The sequence below is a fragment of the Cotesia typhae genome, unplaced genomic scaffold (genome assembly GCF_013202065.1).
Source record: "Cotesia typhae breed Kobodo isofemale line unplaced genomic scaffold, CoteBio_Ctyphae contig_17, whole genome shotgun sequence".
NCBI classification, from domain to species: Eukaryota; Metazoa; Arthropoda; class Insecta; order Hymenoptera; family Braconidae; genus Cotesia; species Cotesia typhae.
The window spans coordinates 242,385-266,745 of record NW_027423724.1 but is presented as its reverse complement, the minus strand read 5'-3'; the positions used below and the strand labels follow the sequence as shown (position 1 = coordinate 266,745).

Here is a 24,361-nt window from a genome sequence, read left to right as displayed (position 1 = left end):
ATATTGTAAAATATTTGCTGGATCGAATTGCTGTACAACGTTTAAAATTCGGCTATCGTGGTCGCGGTAACGACGTCTGTTGTTGACAGCTCTTCCTGCTTATAATTGTTCAACAACAATTTCATTATCATTTTGACAATCATGCAACAATTCAATAAATTTCCAATTATTTACAAGAGAAACCATAGCACGATTACTAAATGCATTATTCCAACTTTCTACACTGTGATTTGTACGCTGTGCATAATTTAGTGTAGTATCGTAATGATTCCATCAGCTTTTAGGGAAAATAGACGCGCGACGATGATTGCGTCGATTCAAAGTACCCACCCAGGTTCGCTCAAAGTACTCCAAAATACCATTCCTCTCATCAGCATGGTCAATATAATACCTACTGGCAATTAATTTCGTGTAAGCAGCAACAAAATGTACTTCAGGAACAAATGATAAGGCAGCCAGCATCCTTAGATTTAATGCATACTCGGTATCAGCATCGTATGTTGCTTGCAATCTACACCGTTGAATATTCATCCAAACCGCCTGCCGAAAACGAAAAAAATATTCTTCCATCACAGACTGGTCATATACTTTATTAACAGCTGAGATGTTTGCCCCTTTAAAATCAGACATAAATATATGTGGAGCAATCGTAGGTTCTAATAACTTTATCTCCAACAATATACGGACATACAATTTTTTTTTCTTCCCAGTACACAATGCATAGACTAATGGAATTACTTTATCATTTATTTTACCGTGAATCGTTACAAGCCGATGAAAAATATTAGGCACAGTTCCGAAAGTGCCATCTTGATGTATATATACATGCAACTTGACATTGTCCTAGCAAATTTAAATTACTCATTGTGGTGAATAATAAAATACGGTCAGTACGATTGCCGCGTTTTATCTCAACATCCTTTTGAAGAAATGATACTCCACGATTAGTATTTTTAAACATCTCGGGCACGACTAAATCCTGAATATTTGCTGGCTGGGGTGGCAGTACTTGATTTTTGTGTCGAATACGATTAACAGTTCTTTCCAAATCACGATGTGATGGCAAGTCATCAGATGCTGCATTGGAGGGACCGGTAATTGATTGAGAAATTGCATTAGCTGTAGTTGTATCACCACGGGCATTTTCGTGGAGAATGGACATTGCTTTCAACACTTCGACTTCCAATGGCTCCGGTCCATGACGATGATCACTCACAGATATTACCGTACCTATACCATTATGAAACCGTTATTAATTAATTAATACCTGCATGACCGAGCTTTGCTTGTTATAATAGAAACTATATTTAATGTTACTCATCTACAAACCATTGATAGTTTTCGTTGTTGTGCGGCAAATACTACGACAGTCACCACATTTGTAATAATGACACCTCCACTGATGTTGATTATTAACGAAGCGGTAATATGTATATATAAATTCGTTATCAATAAGGTTTACACCGCCTTTTTGACTTTTAATAAATTGTGACGGCATTTTTAATATCTCACAATAACTTATATTAAATAATTAGCATGCGCTAATAAACAGGTGTACGAGGTATCGAGTCGAAGGTAAAACTAACCAATCAACGTTAATAAATATTTATTGCACACTGTATGACTCACATATGTGAGTCACCATCTATGTTTCGTGTATCGCAAGTATTTACAGAAGGCATTATAATAATCACTATTCAGGTTATTGAATTCCTACTATTTATTTGGTCAAGATTTTTTTTGTCATGGGATATTTTTAGTCGAGATTTCTTTGTCAAAAGATCTTTCTGTCATGAGATTTTTGTATTTGAGATGTTATTGGTCGAGATTTTTTTGACTAGAGATCTTTTTGTCATGATGTGAGATATTATTGTCTGAGATATTTTTGTTAAGATATTATTGGCTGAGATATTATGAGGGGCCACCATTAGGTAGTTCATATGTGAGATGATTTGGTGCGATGTATAGTTTTTTGTGAAATTTTGTTGCTGTTTTCAATATTTCTCATCTATTTTGGATTTTTTCCGTTTTGTCTTTCAATTCTCCAATCCATAATTTGTAAGTTTTTAGTTCTTCGTATGCTTTTTCGATACTGTTTGTAGTGTCAAGTTGTTTTTTGATTGTTCTTGTACGGTGTGTCTTCACAGTAAAAAAATTTTCGTAAAATTTAACATAAAATATTGTGTAGATGATGTTTTTACATAAAATTTATGTTAATTCTACACAAACTGTTTGTATTGATAAAATTAACATAATTCTGTGTTAAAAGTAACACAAAAATATGTTAAAACTTTCATCGGCTGATTCTCGGATTTCTACACTCTTAAATGTTAACCATAACATTGTTATGTCCGGATTAATTATACCGAAATAATTAATTGATAGAGTGGGCTTTGAGGAGGCTCGGACACGTTTAGATAAATTTTCTCTTGTAGAGAGGCTACAAGAGTTTTATTTTTATTGTGGATTTCGAAAGCCTCCCGGTAACCAGGAGTTCCAACGGCGAATTTAAAGGTAAGTCGGTAACAAATGCTGAACTCACAGTCGTCCTTTATGATATTTTTGTTGATCAGAATTTGGTTTGGTCGGTCAGTGGATCTTGGGTAGAGTTCTCCTTCTCCTCTCGTGGTAGAGATTGGTGTACTTGAAGAGGTTGAGGATCTTAGTTTAAGATGAGGTGACACAAGAAGTTCAAGGTTTTTATAATTTATTCAGTTATTTGCCCAATGGGCGAGATGCACTCAATGCACAATGTTTCACTTAATAGCTATCCCCTTATAATTAGATTTTATGATTAACAGTGTTTTATTATGAGTTTGTGAACGAAGTAACGACTCCAGTAGATATTTAGATTTGCGGTTCATTAAATAATAAATTGAAATGTTACAATTTTAGCTGATATCACTACGGACAACGGGGCCCTCGATACAGCTTGAAGAGCACACTGACGCGATTTGTAGAAGATATAGTTTAAAGAGTCAAAAGGTACTACTGAATTTAAAGTTTTGTGTAAGCGACCTAGCGCTTTACACTGCCTCGTACGTAACGCGGTACAAGGACACACACGGGTTCTACGAGGATAATTCCCCTCATATTCTTTAATAGAAGACTGAACGATTGATCCGTGGTGTTTGGAGTTTTTATACACCCGGATCGCGATTTTCGGAAGGGGGTTAAATTTTGTTATTGGTCTAGAAATGCAAATTTGGCAGAACGTGGACAGTGTGTTCATTTCTTAATCGAGGTGTTGTTAGAGTGATTGTCGAAATTTATGAAGTGCAAGCGCTGCGCTTTTCGTCGAAGAAGAGAGACCCTGTGTATTATATTAGGCAACACAAGATATAACAACATAAATAAAGTTTTGATTTTAACATTTTCTTTGTGTTACTTAAATCAGCTGTCAAATATGTGAGTTTTATTAATAACTCAAACATATGTACATCACCCTATATATATTTAAATAGATTTTAATTTCTGAATAAAAGATAAATTGTTTTCCACAAATACATAGTTATAGAACTCAATGAATAATTCAAAATTTTTGAACAGTAGTTAATTAATTTTAATCAATAGTTGCTACTTTATTACAAGTCAGTGGCAATAGATGATTAGGATTAATGATGTTATTAATTTATTTATTGTGATTCAATTTATTTATTTAGTTGTTTATTAATTTTGTAACGGGTTGATTCCGTCCCTTGGTCACCTCTTTATTTAAGTTTCAAATTTAAGGGCGCTACTGAAATTTTTATCACGGTTTCCAGAACCGGTCCAAGCAAAAGAGATATTACAGGGTCGAGAGAAATTATAAAAGATTGATATAAATAACAATAATTAATATTAATATGAATTAGAAATTTATTTTCTCAATCTTACAATAATTAAATTTTATTTTAAATCTCACACACTCTCATACATGTAAAAATCTACTTATTCCTAACAGTACCCTCTGAACGAGCGTCTATACTGTAGTTTCTATCAAAATTTTCCTATTTCTAACAATACCCTCATATGGAGCGTCTATATCGCAGTTTCTACCTAAGTCGCGCTGTCCACAGGGCCCTCACGCTCTATGACTAGATATGACCTTGGGTGGTCGCCCGGACCCTTGCCCAAGGTTCATACCGTCCTTAGCCCTTTCGCTATGGCCCGGATCCTCACTACGGGACTAAGGAACCTGAAGTCGACTAGGACAGAGGAGGATACCATGACACTAGTCGACAACCTGCTAAAGCTAACCTCCTCGACAGCCCGTGAACGAGGAGTATATACTGTAAATTCGTTTCCACACACACACACACAATTCTCAATAAAAACAATTTATCCAAATACACACTTGACTCTAATGTACAATCATTTTTAAAATTCAAAATACTTTTTATAACTTGACTTCTTGGGAATCGATTTTCCCGGTCCCTGACTTGACTTCCATAAATAATTTAATTAATTTCTGATTGCTTAATTATAAACATCACAGCAGCGTTTTATTCAACCAAAATTTTAGATTAATTAAAATTTACTCGAATTCAAACTGCCTGAATAATTGGCTTATGTCTATTCTGAATTCCAGTAAGGATTTGAGACTTAGTCGTCCATTTGGCTAAATTTTTCCAAGGCTAAATTTTTTATGTTAATTATTTTTGAAATTATCATACTGGAATTTGACAAATTTATTTATCGAAATTTATTGAACAAATTTTATCTATTGATAATTTTACTCTTGTAATTTGTTATAAATTAATTTACTGCTTGACAACTTTAATTTTCTAATTTAAGAAATTTATATCCATTATTATTTTATTTTAAAATTCTCGATAGTTTCCAAGAAGTTAATTTTAATTATTTATTTTCATTTTAAATTTTCATTTATTTTAAATGGTGATTTTATTAATTAATTTTAATCTTACTTGGATCAATTTTCGTTTCGTTTTATTTTTAATTTCTAAATTATCTTAAATTTGATTGGCAGAATTTTGCCCTGATGACTGACGCAATTTAATTCAATTTTGTCGGTACTAAAATTTCCGATTTGTAAATTTTAACTTAAATTTATTTGACCAATTTTATAGTAATACTAGTCGTTACCCGCCCGCTTTGCTTGGCGTATAATACGATCGTATTCTTAAATCTAGATTTGAAATTTAGTAGGAATATTTCTGTTACCACGTAGATACCAGCTACAAAATAGATAGACACTACTAATTTTAAATTGATTAGTTTTGAAAATCACCTACTAACAAAATTCACGATACACTTTAATTAACCAAGTTCTCCTACTTTTTGACTTCATTTTAAACACTAACTCTCAATTCTCTACGAATATCCTGTTGAGAGTTCATAGTTTCATTATTTATAAAAGAAATTTACATGGAATTTTTAACAATTATTCAACCAGAATAGTATATTACACCCATAGGGAAGTAAAGTAAGAAATGTCTCAGAACACATGTAATTGTTGGCCGCGGCGAAGCCGAGGTCAACAAACATGTGATCTGAAGCTTTCTTATTTACTTTCCGAGGAGTGTATACTATTTTTTTTCCCGACGAAGGCGGAAAGTGGCAACTTCGTTTAGCGCAGCGGGGCTAAAGTTGACGCTTTACGCCCGGAGAGGAAAAAAAATATTTTTGACACAGATTTCCGCATCACCGTAGAGGTACTGTGTCGTATGATGCGTTACCATTATTTAACATGGCGGGATTCCCAGGAGGCCTACATCATGTGGATAGTAATAAGCAACCCATCTTTAAAAAGTTATTTTTAATATTGTTTTTCTAATAAATAAATATTTCTCATCTTAAATATATCACTTACAAAAATTTTTGATAAAACATTATTGCATATTACCATCCATGTGTGTAGTCTACCTCGCTATTTACAACAGTTAATGAGAAATAAATTATGTATTTATTTCGATTTTTACAATAAAATTATTATTATATTCATTATTATTGCATAATTTTGGTTACGTAATAGCGAGGTAGATTAAAAATTGTATATGAACCTAAAACTGTTAATATGTTCTTATATTTTTCTATCATGGCTATGATTAGATCAATTAGCTTTTAATAATCTTTGTTATTTTTAAGATGAAAATAGCAATGTTTTAGAGCTAATTTTTTCTATAACAAATTAAAATAAAAAATATATAAGATATATAGTTTTAGTTTTATCACAAACCCGTGGACTTACAGAATTTCAATTATATAATCTATTTTAGTTCATAAATATGTTTAATCAATGAACATGAAATATAATTAAGATGTAAAACTAATACAATTAAAGTAATCCAATTCTAACTGAATCACTTTGTTGAATTAGTATTTCTTATTATAAAAATAATTAAAAATATAAAATTAGATACTTAAAACTTCCTTATAAACGACGTTCTTGATTTTGTTATTTGCATGAAGAATAACCAAACTGTCAGGTGTACTAACTCGCGAACATGCTACGTAAAGTTTGTAACAGGATAAAATTACCCTAAATCGATCAGTCACCGGATATCGATAACTATTCGACATAGCACTGGCGTGTCTCGATCTTCGGGCCTAAGGGGAGAATAGGAGGGGGTAGTTTTGGGTTAAAATAGGTGAGCCGTGCAGTAGAAAAGGGAGAAGTAGTGTGACCGCCAGACATAGTGCCACGGAAATCGAGAAGGACCGATCCGCGGAGTAGTGACGAGACGAAGGAAGCCAACTACAACTAGGACTTCATCCTCAATTAATGAGTTAGATCATCACTTTATTCGTCAAGGTTCAATTATTACTCTGTGGGAAAGAAGTGGACCGCGATTTACCCAATACCCAGTTACTTCTCCTATTTAATTATAAATTGGATCGTTTAATCGACGATTATTTCAATAAATAATAGTTGAACATTTGCTAGTTAGGATTTGGATCGAGGATTTTCCTGGGGGCTCATACCCGATAATCACTCAATCGACCTTGCGGGAAAAATTTAACAACTAAAAAATTTATTAATCAATTAATTAACATTCAAAAAATTCGTTAATTTATTGTTATAATTTTTATAACAAATTAATTTAAGAAAAATTGATTAATTTTGTCACTTGAAAAATAATCGACAAACTTTTATTCGTGGAATTTTGGTCGAGCATCAGTACATTTTTGTGTCGCAGTAAATTCCAATACCCAAAGTCAAATACAACTAAGCTAGCGAATGTTCTAGCAAATAAAATTGAATATTTCGAATTGTGTCGATTATTTTTATAATTTATAAAACTATTAGAAAATTATTCAGAATATTTTATTAAGAATTAATTACTGAAAATATTTTATTGTAAAACTGTTTTATTAATTAATTATAAATTAATTGATTTTGGGGATTAAGTCCGTGAATTAATTAAATTAAATTTTTATTCCAAATTGATAATTATCGGCGTGGACATTGTTATGTCCAAGGGCGTTTTTAGAGCGGTAGCGTAAACGGTGGAGGTTTGGACTAACAGTTTAAAGAATACGCAACGGAGGTTTTAATTCCGTTGTTTTAATTATTTATGTGGGACGTTTTCGAAGTACGAATTTACCACGCCTTCGTTTGAGACTGTTCACGGATTTATTGAAAGTAGATGTACTTACTGTTACAGGAACTTTATTGATGGTCAGATCCGTGGTTTTAGGGCAGCTGTTAGCGCCTGTTCCTTGATTGGGCCCTTGGTTGGTTCTCGCAGCGGATGGATTAGGATGGAATTGGGCTGCTTATATTACGGGCTTCTTATTTCGTGAAGTGAACTGGTTGGAAACTGATTTCACTTTTATTTAGATTTATTTTTATAAACATTAAAACTTACACTTTCACAAATTGATTCTTATGTCGTTAAATTTAATGAATTTTAATAAATTGATTTAGCTAACGTCATCCAGTCCCCCGTAGGGTAAAGTGCGCAAATTTAGCTTTTTAGAGATGTTTTATTTAAACTTACTGCCCGGATTCTCGCCTAAGTGCAGGGCAAATTAGAACTTTGAGATTCCGGTTCTCTAGATTTTTAATTAATAACTAATACGTGGCCTGCCGGTTGAACCGAGTCTGAACTCATCTTAACTGCAGCGCAAATTAAGATAAGGGACTTTTACAAGGCACGGGTCCGTCAATTAAACGCGGAAGTCGAATTAATTGCTCAAAGACAAGGTGTTAGGGATATTCGATATATATCGATGTATTGACAACATCGATGTTTACAATTCGATACATCGAATGGATTCGATGTTTTGAAAATCTATTGATATACTCGATGTATCGATGTTTTTAGTGTTAAAACATCGAATCAACCAATTAAAATTTCCAAGTCTGACCACTAAAATTTTACTCTTACCGACAGCCCCACTTTTATTTTAAAAATGTTGGCAACACTGCGTACGAGTGCAGTGAGTAGTGTCTTCCTTTTGGTATTATTCTATGGTAGTGTCTATGTGTATATACTCCATGGTAGTGTCTATAATGACATTTAAAATAAAACTGTTACATTTATGTCAATGTCGGTCGTGTCACGTAATGTCGGCTGGCGCTTTTGTATAGGTTTCAAAATATTGCAATAAAGAATATTGAATGGTGTTAATTGCATTACGTTTTACATTTGCTGTTGTGGATTGATGAAATTGAAGTGGTTTTTTTATAAATATACCGTTATTTATTACTGATAATAAAATCTCGTCTCATATTTGTGTTTACTTCACATATTCGATTAGTTGGACTGAGGTAAGTAAAGTTTTCAACAATGTTGGAGTTATTAACATGTCAACAAATATTAAAATTAGAAATTCACTGTATGACACATTAAATAGTAATTATTAGATTAGTAAATTATATTACCTGTAATACGAACATTAATTATTAAATAACCTACATCTTAAGTTACAGTTTACTAAACAAACTTATTCTCTAAATTGTATTCACGTCGATATTCATTTATTAGACAATTATTTGATGAAATCAATAAATGTATTCATCATCTTATTAATCTGAATCATTTAGTATTTAATTTATTTGTTGTGTGTTTGACTTTTGTAGTGATGTAACATTATCGATTGACGAATTTATCGATTTTAACTACTAATTATAGATTTTGAACTTTTGATTGAATGCACTATTTTTGTTTCAGTCTGACAACAAGTACGATGGCACCGTCTAAGAAGAGCGATGTATGGAGGTTCTTTGATAAAACTGAAGAAAATAAAAACTCTGCAAAATGTAGACTCTGTCAAAAATTTATAAAATCTTGTGGCAACACAACGAATTTAATTGGTCATTTAAAAAATATATATAAGGCTGCTTATCAAGAGTTCAGTAATGAATGTTCGAAAAAAAATGATATTCAGAGCAACACCGTTAAGAAAAATACACACTTATCATTAGATCCTAATATCTCTGATCCACTCCCATCAACAAGCTCCGCTGGCATAATGACAATAGAACTGACTAGTAATGCTGAAAAAAAATGTGACTCTTCAAAAGACGATGTATGTGTTTCTATTCCTCCAGCTCCAAAACGTCAGAAATCTATTGTGACAAGTTTTCAAGATATATACGCTTTTTCAGAGAGAGGCGATAAAACGTTAAGAATAAACAACGCCCTAATATATATGATATGTAAAGATAACCAACCATTCACAATTGTTGAAAATGAAGGCTTTGCCAGTTTGATTAAAGTTCTTGCGCCACATTATAAACTTCCTAGTAAAACAACGTTGACACGATGTGTCGATGATAAATACGCAGCATTATCAACAGTCTTCAAAACTAAGTTGGCAAATATTGTACATGTTACTTTTACTACTGACATGTGGTCTGAAACAATGAGTATGAGAAGTTTTTTAGGAATAACAGCCCACTTTGGTGAATCTAATGATATTTTTGCAATAACTCTTGGAGTTTACGAGTCAAACGATCGTCATACTTCAGAACACATATCTGACATGCTGTTGAAAACTTGTGCTGAATGGAATATAGATAATGACAAAGTTTCAGCTGTAGTCACAGACAACGCAGCTAACATGGTAAAAGCTGTTGATTTAGCTTTTGGAAAAAAGCATATACCATGTTTTGCACACACGTTGAATTTGGTTGCACAAAATGCTATACAGTAGTGTGCTGGTCTGCGAAACTTGATAACCAAACTAAAAGAAATAGTGACTTGGTTCAAACAAAGCAATGTAGCTAGTAATGAGCAACGTAAAGCAACCGAGAAAGAAACAAAATTAATTCAAGAGGTCCCAACGAGATGGAACAGTACTTATTACATGATCGAGCGATTTTTGGAGCTTCGCACCGTCGTCAATAATATAATAATTCTTCATAAAAATGCACCACCGATGCTAACTGCGTCAGAATTATCTGTTCTTTCTTCGGTTTTACAAATCCTGCGACCGATTGAAGCTGCAACTAAGGAAGTATCAGGTGACAAGTACTGCACTAGCAGTAAAGTAATACCCCTTATTCATTGTCTTCTTTTAAAAGTTAAACCTCTTAAAGTCGAAGAATCTCTTGCCCAAGAATTGCAGGCATTGGTCCTGAAAGAGATTGATAAGAGAATGGGCGCTATAGAGAGAGTAACACCTTTCGCTGTAGCCACAATCTTGGACCCCAGGTTTAAGAAAATGCATTTCACAGACCCGCTCGCTTGCTCCACAGCTGTTTCAAAAATCAAGGAAATGATGAAAAGTAGAGTAGAAAACGAGATCGTGGAATCTGATTCTTCAGAGAATTCTGAAAAACCAGAGGAAAAATTTTCACTGTGGGATGATCACCACAAATTAGTTCATAAGAGCTGGAAAACGGTACAATCTGACGATTCTATTTCAGATGAACTATCGATTTACTTGCGTAGCCCAGTAGCCAGATTGAGTGAAAACCCTTTAGAAATTTGGAATGATCTTAAGATTCAGCTTCCTAAACTACATTCAATTGCATACAAATACTTGACTATGGTAGGCACTTCAGTCCCATCCGAACGTTTGTTTTCTAAAGCAGCACAAGTCATCAATCAACAAAGAAATAGACTGAAAGGCAAACGTTTAAATAAACTGTTGTTTTTGCAAAGTCTTCCAAAAGACCACTGGAAATAGTTAAACTAACTTATAAAAATAAATGCAGATGTTTTTTTTTGTTCTTACTTTAATATATACGTAATAAAGATTTTTCTCATGTATGGCTTTTACTGTTTTTTTTTTTTTAATAATACAATGCTTAAATTAGTTGATTATAAAAAATCTTCAAAAAGTACTCGATTTATACAAAACATCGATGTTTTCTTCCAATACATCGGAAGTAATCGATGTACAGTTTCGATATATCGAATCGAAAAAAACATCGATGTTTTTTCAAAGTGGACACCCCTACAAGGTGTTGGCTGTTGATCGCCTTTTTAAATACTCGCGCTGCTGAGATTGCAGAAGTCCCCGCTAGTCAACCAGCAGTCGCGTAGCTTATGTTTTATTGTGGCTTTCGCGCATTGAGAAGTCGTCCATCTGCGCGGGTGATTTAAATTTACGGAAAAATTTTGGGGTGGATATAACATTCCCCCGGAAAAGCGAGAAGCTAGTATAGTTTTTCAGTTTTCCTATGGCCACCTTCCCCATAAGCGAGAGCCACTTACACTTTTCGTTTATAATATTCTTAACTTAGTGAGAGAGTAGTGAGGAGAGTCATCTGGCGCGAATATTTAATTTTAAATTATATTTTAATTTCGCATTGTATTAATTTGCTGACGGATGATCTTTCTTATCTCTCTTCGCTCGCCTCTCGAGTTCGCGAAGCCGGGTTGAGCGTCAGTATTTTCTCGAGAGTGATAGTGTGGTTAATAAAAAAAATATAAAAACATGTATTCTACTGGGAGGAATTTTGAGGGCTACGGTACTTGGTACCACATGGCTATAATGATTTATGGGAAGAGGGTAAGTAAAAGTCATAAGTATATATATATATATATATATATATATATATATATATATATATATATATATATATATATATATATATATATATATATATATATATATATATATATATATATATATATATATATATATAGAACTTTATTTTCTTTAGGATTTACGGAGGACGGTTCATCTCTTCGCGAAACTGGCGCGCCCTATCCATCCGCGCGAAGCCTTATTTTTGGTTTCGTGCTTGGTGGCTTTGTTCGGGTCTTTACCTCCCGAAGTCGTCAAGGCGGCGACTTTCTTCGGGTTCCAGGAGTTGGAGGTAGTTGCTGGGGTCCGGAGTTTTGAGGAGATCCTCGCCCCCAACTACGATGATATTGATCGTGTAAGGATCGCCTTGCTCGAGGCGATCTTTAATGGTTTGGTCACCATGGGGTAAAAGTATGTTATTATAAAGTGATTCGTAGTTATTTCGTCTCTTAATTTTCATTCTTTCTTTTTGTTGCAGGCTAGACGTATCGGGTGTCGTCGTTTCTGCTGAGGATAACTGATATAACTGATATATTATATAATAGGAAGAGAAAAAAAAAATATAAATAAAGGAAAAAAATTTTTTTTTTTTCAATTTGGTTTTTTTTTTGCTTTTATTTTTCTATACCTTCTCCCTTTCCAAAAATTTTATAACCATACGGGCAATTGTAGTGGTTGCAACGAAGCCAGGAAGGTAAGTGGGATGAAATTAAAATTAAATGAGATGAGAATTAAGTCAAATGAATGAATATAAGAAGAATAAGATAAATAGTAGAATAAATAGTTTTTTTTTCTATAAATAAAATTTTTTATTGTAGCCAATCAGAGTAGGATGGGGAAAGAAGGATAACGGAGTATACGTATGTACGTCGTGGTATGCTTTATACGTTATACCCATGCGGTAACGCACCAGTGGGCGTGGCTTACCGAGAGGCGATCGCGATCAAGCGGGCGTCGGTAAGCTGCTTCGCATGACCTAGCAGCCCGTTATAATTAACGCTAGATGACTCTTCTTGTTCTCTTGATTACCTATACTTATTTTACTTGTAATTATTAAATATTAATCGTTTCGAATAAAAAGTTTGGGATTCAAAAAAATTTGTATGAGTGACGTTAGCTCTAAAATAAAAAAATAATTTTTTTTTTTATATGGAAATTGTTGGGTATATATATTTAATAATTTGACATAATAGTAATATTAATAGATAATAATATGATTATATATAATAATTGGTTAAATATGTGATATGAATTTAAATTGTGTATAATTGGATTCTTTATATAAGTTTTATATAGATTAATGTTATGTCTGGCCAAATTTTTTATATATTTTTTCTATCAAGGGAAAATTTTCATAAAATCCCAAGTAAAACCGATAAGAACTTTATCTTTCTTAATAGTCAAAAGGAAAAAAAATAAAAATATAAAAAAAAAAACCCAAGACCATAAAATATTAGTAATATTATTTCAAAAGTACTTAGGTTATTTGCTTAAAAATACCTACACAAATAGCCTAATGCATTTTATTTTCTCTAATATTTTTTATTACTATAATCCAAAAAGGTTCTTAGATAACATAAAACCTTGGTACTAAACGATCCATAAACCATTTAAAATAAATTTAGGAATAAGGGTTTATAATCGTCTGAGGTATTTTTTTTTGTAATCTTTTAAAATGTAAAATTTGTTACTTATTTAGTTAAAAATAGTTAAAAGAAAATCCAATGGTTAAATATACAGGACTGTAATACTGCCACGTGTACACCAAATGAGGATAAAATAACAAACTAACAAATTAATAAATTAATAAAGTAATACAGATTAATAAATTTATAAACTAATATACATTCGACATATTAATATTCATTATAATATGTCATTTTTAGAATTGTTAATTATAACAGTTAAAAATTAATAATGAATAACAATTATAAAAACCAATAATATAATTGTAATAGAATCAATAAGAAAAATTTGTTAATAAATAAACATTATTATAAGTACTAAAACGTTGAAGATTGCTAATAATCATTAACATAGAGATAATTAGTTTTAGTTAAATAATTATTTAACAATATGATTATTATTATTTAAAAATGTTAGTTTGTGAGTGGGTGTGCACACTGACAAGCTAGCATCAGGGTAGTCCTTTACCTGCCCAAAATAGTTACGGAGTAGGGGTGATACCCTGAAAACTGACCCTGATTGGAAAATGCTGTGCCCCAACTCAAGGCCCAATAGGTGGAGCCTTAATTAGAGAACACTTATATAACTAAGAGTTCGTTACTTTTTTTCTAATCTCCAGTACGAGTTCAGTCCTAGTTCAACTCTCTCAACAGTTAGTTATCAGTTACTTGTTTTAAACTTTGGTCAATCGATACCATTTTCAAGTGTTAAATTTTAATAGTTACATTCAAGTATCCGCATACTTAGTTTTCTCTACATACAGTAGGAAAACGTGTAACTGAGAATAACCGTTCACTTTCAATTTGAGTCAATACATTTTTCCTGATTTCATTCAAGTGTCCGCACACTTTGTTTCTCCTCATATCGTGGAAAACGTGAAACAACACAAAAATAACGACTTCGGTAGTTTGAGACAAGTGAACATCCCGTATCCTGATAAAACATACAGCAGGATCCAATCAAGGATCAACTCAACAGGGATCATCGGGTTATTGTAAGTTATAATATTTAACAAATTAAGTTACCTTTATATTCAGACTTTCAATTTAGAATTTGTAAATCTATAGTTAAAATAAATTCACCACAAAAGTAAAACACCCATCTAAACATTATTACATTCCAAACACAATCTCACGATCCCGGTCTATAGGTCGCAAGACTTGGACCAAAATTATATTTCAATAAGTCTAATCTTGGACATAACACTAAGTATAGAATGTAATTAACTAGTTAAATTATTTGATAATATATAGTAAAAAAATTTCTGTATGATATAGATAGTAAAATGGAAGAATGATTTTTGGTGGAATTTATAGAAATAAAAAAATTTGAAAGGAAAGTTTTCTTATTAAGATTTTGCGCTTTTTCTACTCGTCCCTTCAAGACCGGAGATAATTTTATCTTCGGACTTGTGAGTCTTACTGTCGCAAAAATTTTGCAAATAAAAATTTTTTTTTTTTTTTGTAATTTAAATGAAAATTTATCTTGCATTTTACTATCCCGTTTATTATTAACAATTCTTTAGTGTTGATCTTATTTTCTACGATGTTGATGTTTGGTTTTGTCTTGATCGGTGATTTGTAGTCTCTTAGTCGGAATGTTTTCGACTTCTTTGGTTTCTCGATGTTCTCGGGCGCTTCTTCAGTCGTTGTTTGCTTACTCGGTGAGCTTCCTTCTTCGTTGGTTTCAGATTTCTCTGGGAGTGCTTCGTTGACTTTCGACGGTGACGACGTTTTTTCTTCGACTGTTTTTAGTTCTATAACAACTGGCTTTTCGATTATTTTGTTGTTCTGCCGCGGTTTTAGTAGGCATCGACGAATGAGTTTTTGTATGGCGAATCCGCTTATAATGATCGGTAGTATTCCGATTGTTGATACCGATCCGATGGTTATTTTCTTATTTATTTCCTCTTTTTGGTGATCTAATGCTATTAATTACATTTTTTCTTCATTTTCTTCTAGCCCTTGAACCCAAGGTTCGAATTTGTCGATGATTGTAGCTGGATTTGAAAGTTTTGTTAGTAGATTGGGATTTTCGTTGTTAAATATGATACTCGAGTTTAACGTTTCGAGAGATAGATTGAAACTTGGTGCGATTATTTCTATGTTTGTTGATTCTCTAGCTGTCCCTCGGACGTTCTATTGGTTGCAGTTTACTTGGCATCCTTGTTGTAGGTGTATTAGTCCGATTCCGTTGATTATGGTATTTCCGGTAGTCAGTTCTGGACATTTCCATTGGATGTTTTCTTCTTTACACGTTGAGTATGCCCACGTGTTTTTCTCATTCATTTTTATCCAAGTTAGTTTACATTTTTCGATTATTCTTACGTTGCACTCTCTGAGATTTTCTGTCTTTGGATTCATGAGTAATTCCATTTCACAATCTACTTCTTTTTCTAGTTTCGTTATTTTCGTTGGAATGTCGGTTGGGCAGGCCATATCTGGTTCAATGGGTTTGCAGTTGTCCACGTAATCTTGTTCAGCGAGGAAATATTCTGCGAATGCAGGTTCCGTCATTAGATATTTTGACGTAGGCTGAATTGTCAATGTTGATAATTGATCTCCGATTTTCTCGGCCTTGGGAAGTGATTTCAGTTCATATGCTAGCCACGGCGTCTGGTCGAAGAGTGGTACCGTTATTATTATCAGGAAGTGACCGTTTGATTTTCCTGTTTCTATTTTCGACACCTTCGCCAGCGTGTTGATGTCCATGTGGTCCAGAGGTTGTAGTGGATTTAAGGTTGGATGTTTTTTATCATGTCCGCGGTGGCTTGGTTCAGTTGTTTGGCTGACACTGTTAAATAGGTTAGTTTTCCCCATTCTGCTTCTTCTATGGCTTTTTCTGCATTATTGAGAGTTCTTAGGTGGTTAGTCATCCGGTGAATATTTTCGTCACCTACCATTGAGAATAGTTGGATCCTTTGTATGTCTGTTAATTGTTTATTTGTTGATTGTTGCAGAGATGCTGAAGTTTTCGCTAGTTCTTTGATTCGGTTGGTTATATTTGTTTCGTGTTTAAGGATTTCGTTGATTTCGCTCTTAATGATGTGGGTGTTATTTTGCGATAAGTGTACAAGTTCTCTGTTGTCTTGATATAACTTGTCTAGCTCCTTGGAGATATGTTCCTTGTCGCTGTAGTCCATAGTCCCGAATAATTTTCGTGCAATTGAGCCTACGAAGCCGAACTACGGTGCTCTTTTTGTGCGATTCTGTGGATGTAATTCTTCAAGTTGAGGATCTTCGAGGAACTGCCTTAGCCGGTGTTTTGCTTGTTCGATTTCAGCATAAATTTCTTGGTGTGTGTTGGTTCTTAGGTACAACAAACAGGAAGAATGATTGAATTTTCGAGAACATATCCCATAAGCTTCCGATATATTTTGATTTAAGTAGGGGTAAAGAGTTACTAGGTTTTTGATGTTTATTGAACTGATGATTTGCCATTCTTCTCTGATGAGGTGGATTCTCTTGAATGGGTCGTATAGTAGGCCCGGATTCGCTTCCATTGGTTTTATTTTCACCTCGTCAGCTCCCCATGTCAGGTATCCGATTCTCAGGAGGAGAAGTGGTGCAGCGATCATGATTTCTTTTTTTTTGTAGATTTCTGCGTCTATATAGGTATATATTTACTGAAACAAACAATCTTCGGTTCTGTTTAGTCGAAGTTTTCGCGGCTGGCTATTTTTGCCTTATTCGAGTGGATTAATTTCCGTTTTCCGTTTTCTTTTTCTATTATTAAATTTCCCATTGCGTTTATTTCAACTATTTTGTATGGGCCGGTATAATAATTATCTAATTTATTTTTCCTAGGTTCTTTTAACGTATATACAAGGTCTCCTACTTTAAATTTTGAAGGGTGTATATGTTTATCGAATCGAATTTTTGACTCGTGTTTAGCTTTCGTTAGGTTTTCTGCGGATATTCGATGAATTTCGGAAATTCGGCTGATTAGGTCTGCTAAATAATCGTTATATGATTCGATTTTACTGAAGTCTGGAAATTGAGTCGGACTACGGGCTTTTCTCCCGTACAAAATTTCGTATGGCGTGAATTTCGTAGCCATGTGTACGGTGGTATTATAGTTAAGCATTGCCGTTGGGATGTATCGATCCCAATTACTGAATTTATCTACGTAAGCCCGGAGGTAGTCGACTAAAGGCTGATGAGATCGCTCCAAGGCTCCGTTTGATTGAGGATAGTAAGAGGAAGTTGTTATTCTTTGAATTTTTAGTGCTTTAGCTAGTTGTTGGATTAATTTGCTGGTGAATGAGGTGCCCTTATCTGATAGAATTACGCGAGGGCACCCATAAAGGGCGATATAATGGTTTAATAGGGCATCTGCGACGGTTACTGCTCTGATATCAGGGAGAGGAACTGCTGCAGCTGCTTTGGAAAAATTGTCTTGAATTGTTAAGATGTGTATGTTACCGTCAGGGGTCATGGGCAGAGGACCTACCGTATCTATACTAATTTTCTCGAAAGGTTCAAAGGGTGTGTCTGTGATGGACATAGGTTGTTTTGTCTTTATTCGCGTCAGCTTATTTTTCTGACAAATTTCACAAGCTCGGATGTAATTGTAGATATTGTCTTTCATTCCTGGCCAGTAATATCTTTCGCGAATACGCCAATAAGTTTTTACTACACCATTGTGGCCCCCTATTAAACTGTTATGATTTTCTTCGATTATTTTTGATTGTAGGGATTCGTCTGATACCTCAACGTTCCCTTCGCACAAGGTAATTGTTAGTGGACAGTCTCTTAATTCGTGTGATAAATAAGCTTTGATGTTAAGGTCATCGAACTCATCTCCTTGTCTTGCACAGCGGAGTGAGTGAATGTCGTGTTTATGCATCGACTGTCGAAGATTTCTCAATCCTTCGATCAGGTCGAGTGGGTCTAGTTTTTCGAAATGTTTTGTCTTGATAAATACCGTGAAGATTTTACAACGACCTAACATGGTGACAAATACATCCCCTTCTGTAGGTTTTGAGGCATGAAGGTCGTCAGCATTTATAAATTTGAAGTCACGGAGCAGCTTCGCTACAGGTTTTGTTATTTCGCAGTCGGCCGCTAAGAAATGTAATAAATGGTCTCGGGCATAAGTGAGCCCATCTCGGCTGGTTGCGAATTTTATTTTTATTTCGGGACCCTTTTCGGGTATACTTTCGTCTGAACTAGAGGGTGAAGATATTTTTGGTCGATTACGTCGTTCGACAAAAATATTTTCAGCTTCTTCGAAAGTTGGAGGGTCATGAGCGACGAAGGGCGGTCCAAATCGGTAGTTCACTACATCATCCCCCACTGTTGTATTCCCGCATGTTGTTGACTGATTTTGGGTTTTATCTGAATCGTGGGATTTTTCTGGATTATTATTATCTGGTGGATTGTTTGATTTAATCTCGTTTGGTAAATTTTCTTTTGGTTTTACCCGTTCCGGTTCGATAAGGGTTTTATTCGCGTCGGACGGTTCGGTTTCGATCGTTTCCTGTATTCTCTTCCCGTTTTCGTCGACGATTTGACGGCTCGCGTGGTCATAATGGATACCCATGGCCGCTAGTTCATCGGGTATCAGAACTCTTCCGAAGATTGGGGTTCGGGGTTCTGGACCATCTCATAAATATCCAGTGAATCGGGATTTGTGGTGTCAGAGAATTTTTATTCGTTTGGATTTCCTTTTTGTCGTGAATGTTGACGACGTTTCTTGTGTTAGCAATTTCTGCTGAGGTTGCAGGTTCCGGCTCTACGATGACGGGGTGTTCCGTTTCGCTGGGATTTTCGCTTCTTCCCGTATCATCTGGGCTGATGTCGCTGCTTGATGCTGCTTCGAGGTCATTGCTGTTGTCTCTAAGAAACTCGTCGACATTAGTTTCAGTTGCGGTGTCATCTACAGAATCTTCTGCGCTTCGCCAGAGTGGAGGCATTTTACTTAGCGACTGGCGGATATTTTTCGCTGTTTCGGAACTAGTTCTTTTCATTTTTGCTAGTTCTTGGGGGGTGTAATTAAATATTGCTTCTTCTAGAAGCATTTTTTCTAGAGCTTTTTCTTTATAAGAATTTTCCGGTGGGGGTCGTCTTTTAATGATTTCATCGAACATTTTTATTAGGTCGAGGGTTTTTCGTCTTTGTCTTTGTGGGATGATGTTTTCTTTATTCTTTTCTAATTCTTCGTCCTTCTCCTCTTCATCGTCCCCCTCTTGTCCCGTATCTGGTTTGTTAATCGTGGAGGGTCCGGGAGTTGAGGCTGGCAAGAAAACATCATCGTCCCCCTCTTGTTCGTTTGCTGTTGATTTTGTCTTAGGATCTTCTGTAGTTAAATCAAGGTCGCTATCTTCAAAGTAATTTATTTTGGGCGGGATTCGCATTTTTCCCATTTCCCTTTTTCTAAGACGAGAAGCGATTGTTTCTCAGACTTCGGGGCGCTGCTGATTCTTGGTCTATTTTTTGATCCGAGAGGGCGACCAGGGCGCTTGATCGATTGAATCGCTTCTTCATCTGAGAGTATTTTATGTGATTTTATTATCGTAGTATTATTCGTGATGGGCAGTGCTAAATAATCATTTTCGGTAATATTATTTGATTCGTTTTCTAAGGGCTCGGGACGACCTTCGGGGTTATATGAGAGTCCTTCCGCGTATTGTTCCGTGATTTTGTGACGAACTATGACATTAAATTTCTATCTGCTTAATTTAGACCGCCATTTAGCTTGCCTTTCGGTGACAGTCGTGCTGTCCCTTAGCCAGGTGACACAAGGGCTACTGGTTATTAAAGTAAAATGTTTTTGGAGATAAGGTCGAAATTATTGAATGGCGTAAACTACTGCAAGGCAGTGTTTTTCAATGACAGTGTATCGGGTTTCGGTGTCGTGAAAGACGCATGGGACACATGACACTATTTTCTCTCCATCTCTTTCTAGGTCATCGTCCCCTTCTGTCGTCTGCTGACTGAGGATTCTGGATATTCCAGAGTCTGACGCGCTGACAGCTAGGATGAAAGGTTTGTTAAAATCTGGGTATTTGAGGAATGAGTCTATGCAGAGGGCATTTTTGATATCGTCGAATGCCTTTTGCGCTTCCCCGGTCCATGTGAAGGGCTTAGTTTTTCTCGTAAGGTCTGTTATGGGTTTAGCCCTTTCAGCGAAATTTTGTATAAATCTTCGGTAGTAATTTGCAAGTCCCATAAATTTTCTGGCTTCCGTATGATTCCTAGGTCTCGAGGCATTTTTAAGTGATGAAATCTTTTTTGGGTCTGGTTTAACGCCTTCTTTCGTTATCACGTGGCCTAGATAATCTACTTCCGGACAGAGAAATTTACATTTTTCAGGTTGGAGGGTTAGGCCAGCTTCTCTCAATCTATTGAATAATCTTTGAACTCTCACTCTATGTTCTTGTAGGGTTTCACCATAGCTAACTAAATCATCGATATAAATAAATAATTCTGTCTCTTTTAATCCGCTTAAAGTGGAATCCATCATTCGTTGGAAGCTAGATGGAGCGCATTCTAATCCAAATGCATGCAACGATATTACCAGTGCCCGTCTGGGGTAGAAAATGCCGTTTTTGGTGCGTCTGCGGGGTGCATTGGGATCTGATGGAAACCCATGGCGAGATCAAAGACGCTGAAAAATTAGCGTCGCCCTAATTGGTCTAAAATATCGATAATTAGGAGTAAAGGATAGGCATCCCCTCTAGTGATTTTATTTAGTTGCCTAAAGTCAATAACCATTCTATATTTTTTTATAGAGGGGTCATTTGATTTTTTTGGTACAATCCACAAGGGTGAGTTGTACGGAGAGTTAGATTTTCTGATTATTCCTTGTTTTTCAAGATTTTCGACCTGTCTGGCGATTTCTTCCCGATGTTCTGGGGGAAATCGATATTATTTTATTCTCACCGGTTCGTTGGTGGTGGTTTCTATCCGGCAGGTGAAATTCTTCGAACGACCTAATTTATCTCCGGGGAGGTGAAATACGTCGTGATTATTTTTGATGAGATTCTGAACTTGTTCTTTTTCTTCTTGATTGAGGTGATCTACAGGTATTTTCTGGAGTAAGATCTTTATACGTTCTTGTTTGTCTGTTATACAGTTGGAATTTTCTATAGAAGGGGAATCGGATTCGTCCCCCTCTGAACTAGGATTATCGAATTCGAACTCTTCGAGTGTTTAAGGTCCTATATCTATATCTACCGGGTTTGAGTTGAGATTAATGACCATACACATGGCATACCCGTCATCTACCTTGACAACAGCCTCTCCTCCGAGTACCCCTTTCGGAAGGTTCATTCGGGGGAGGTATCCCTCATCTTTTTCGAACTCTTGGATTGGTACTGATACTGATACCCTCATCCGAGGTGGCAAGATGTAGCTGGAAGAAGGCTTTGTTTCGAGGCTAAAGGGGAGGGGCAGGATAATAAAACTAGGGTTTGATTATCATAAGAAATTTCCGCTTTTTCAGCTTCGAAAAAGTTTCTCAAAATTCCCACTCCAGGGAATGGAAAATCTTCTAAACAAACTTGGAATTCTACGTCAATATTGAGGATTTTTAATGTGGTTGTTCCTAAAGTTTCGAAAGTGCTATCGCTGAGTCCTCGAAATCTCCTAGCTTTTCCAGTGTCGATAATTACTTCGGGTTTTAAAGCGGATGCATTGATGAGGCATATATCCCCCCCGGTATCGATGAGGAAGCGCTGATAATTGCCTAGGAGTGAGTTACACGACACATATATTTTTGGCCCAGTTCCTAGAGCGAGGACTTTTTGCTCTGGGAACTTTCTTGGGTTAATTATAGGGATGGGTTGTATTGGTTTATTTTTCATTACTAAGGTGTTCCAGTAAAACGGGATGGTTACGCGTTCTTGAATAAAGAATTCATTTCCGAGGAAGGCCTAATAACCTCCGGGTGGTTCCGGTACGAGATGGAAAGCAATTTTTGTTCCGAATATTTTTAAGTTTATTGAACCGGTTATGGGCATTGAGCTAGTAGCGATGCCTCCTACTACTCCTGTATTTTCGATGTTGCAGAGGACCTCGTCGCATAGTTCTACGATGCAGAGTAAGTTGAGGTCGGAGCCGGCGTCCAGGAGTGCGTTTACCTCTCCATTACGAAATGCTGGGCTTCGTATATGGACCGTGGGGCCTTTTCCGGTCGTTAGACATTTTGGTTTGTCCTTCCCTGGGCTCGTAATTCTCCTGCCGTCATCAATGGCGGGTTCTGTTGAGCGAGTAGTGGTTTTACGTTGTTCGGATCGGGTTGTTGTTCCGATCTCGGGAGAGTTATCGTTTCGTTCATTTTCAGTTGGTGTTCTAGGTCTGGCCTCTGGGAGTTTTGGAGGATTGGTCGGGGGTATTGATTTTGGAAGCCCCGATATGGACCCTTTTGGTACTGTTGATAATAGTTGGAGTTCTTCGAAGGTGTAATCGGAGACGGGACGGGCATACTCGCCATTGCCTCCTATTGACGAGCGCCCATCCCGTTTAAAGGATCGTAGGCGTCTCGACGTTCTCCCTTTGGGCAAAACGGACAATTACAGACTACTGAAGGGTCCTTTTTATGTCGTAATTTGGCTTCTGCAGAATCTTCGTCGTCTTCGAAGCGAACCGCTCTTTTAGTGGGACCGTTTACTCCAGGGTGACGATTTTGATTAAAATTTTGAAAGGTTCTAGGTTGATAATAATTTTGATTTCTCGGTGTATATTGTGGGTTTCGTTCGGTTCCGAACGCGAAAGTGGAGCCTACAATCTGCTGTTCCCTCTGATAATTCGGACCGTAGTAATTCTCTTCATAAGTGTCAGGGTATGGGTCTTCATAGTAGTCCGTCGGATGTACTAGTCTATGAGTGAATGTCTCTAGGACTTGTCTGTATTCGTGGTATGATAAAGTGCGAGGCAATTTGCGATAATTACCTCGGTCGTCATAGTCACGAGAAGATCTCGGCATCTGTGGATAGTGTCTGTTACCGTCTTGTCCGGTTCGTCTGTGAAATTCTACGGAGGGCGGTAGAGATTCGCTTGGTATGACTCCGTCATCTCTCATTGCGCGTCTACGGTCAGGTCTTCTGTACGCGTCATTTTCGATTGCCTTGTACATGTCGTCTAATGTTTCGGCTCTTCTCATTTTACATAGGCATCGTAAAAAGTCTGGTAAGTATTCATAGAAAGTAGTGGCCACTGTCTTTTCAAAAGTTCGTTTTACTACGGCCCTATCATCTTCGGGAGCATTAAGTTCGATACGCCGGACCATTTCGCTTAACCGAAAATAGAAATCTTCGATATTTTCAGATTCTTTTGGGGCCGCAGCAGCTAGATTTTTCTGCCACGTGGTATATGGGTCACCTCTTTTTAATTTTCTCCCTAAAATTAGTAAAATATCTTCAACGGAAGCTAGTTCTGCATGTTCGATTAGTCTTTTGGCTCGTCCATATAATTTTTGTGCTACACGGCGAGCGAAAAAGCCCTGGTTGTCAGCTGGAATACTGGGTAACCAGTTTCTTACTATTCCGTCAAATAATTCGAAATCTTTTAATGCGGTTGGACCCTCTCCGTTAAAATACGGGAGCGCATCGTGTAATTCTTTAGCGGGGGTTTGAATTTGGGTATCGAGGTTTTCCTCGGTTATAGAGGTGTCAACCAGTGCAGCCAGATCGTGCGATTTTTTTACCCCCTCTTTAGCGTCGCGTGCGCCAGGCACACAAGTAAGTGATGCCTGTCTGTGAGTCGGAAAACCGAGCGGAGCCGAGGGAGTCCGAGAAAGGGGA

General features: G+C 35.9%; 2 protein-coding genes across 2 annotated transcripts; both read left to right on the top strand.

Moving 5' to 3' along the window:
* The first annotated feature begins 9,135 nt into the window (after positions 1-9,135).
* LOC141537827 (E3 SUMO-protein ligase ZBED1-like) lies at positions 9,136-10,104 on the top strand. The gene has a single exon (XM_074259007.1). It carries the CDS (start codon positions 9,136-9,138, stop codon positions 10,102-10,104), a length of 969 nt encoding a protein of 322 aa, XP_074115108.1.
* A 153-nt stretch (positions 10,105-10,257) lies between these two features.
* On the top strand, positions 10,258-11,082 carry LOC141537826 (zinc finger BED domain-containing protein 4-like). The gene has a single exon (XM_074259006.1). The coding sequence runs from the start codon at positions 10,258-10,260 to the stop codon at positions 11,080-11,082; it is 825 nt and encodes a 274-aa protein (XP_074115107.1).
* Positions 11,083-24,361: the final 13,279 nt, after the last annotated feature.

Coding starts and splice junctions, on each gene's coding strand:
- LOC141537826 (XM_074259006.1), top strand. CDS start 10,258: ATGATCGAGCGATTTTTGGAGCTTCGCACCGTCGTCAATAATATAATA.
- LOC141537827 (XM_074259007.1), top strand. CDS start 9,136: ATGGCACCGTCTAAGAAGAGCGATGTATGGAGGTTCTTTGATAAAACT.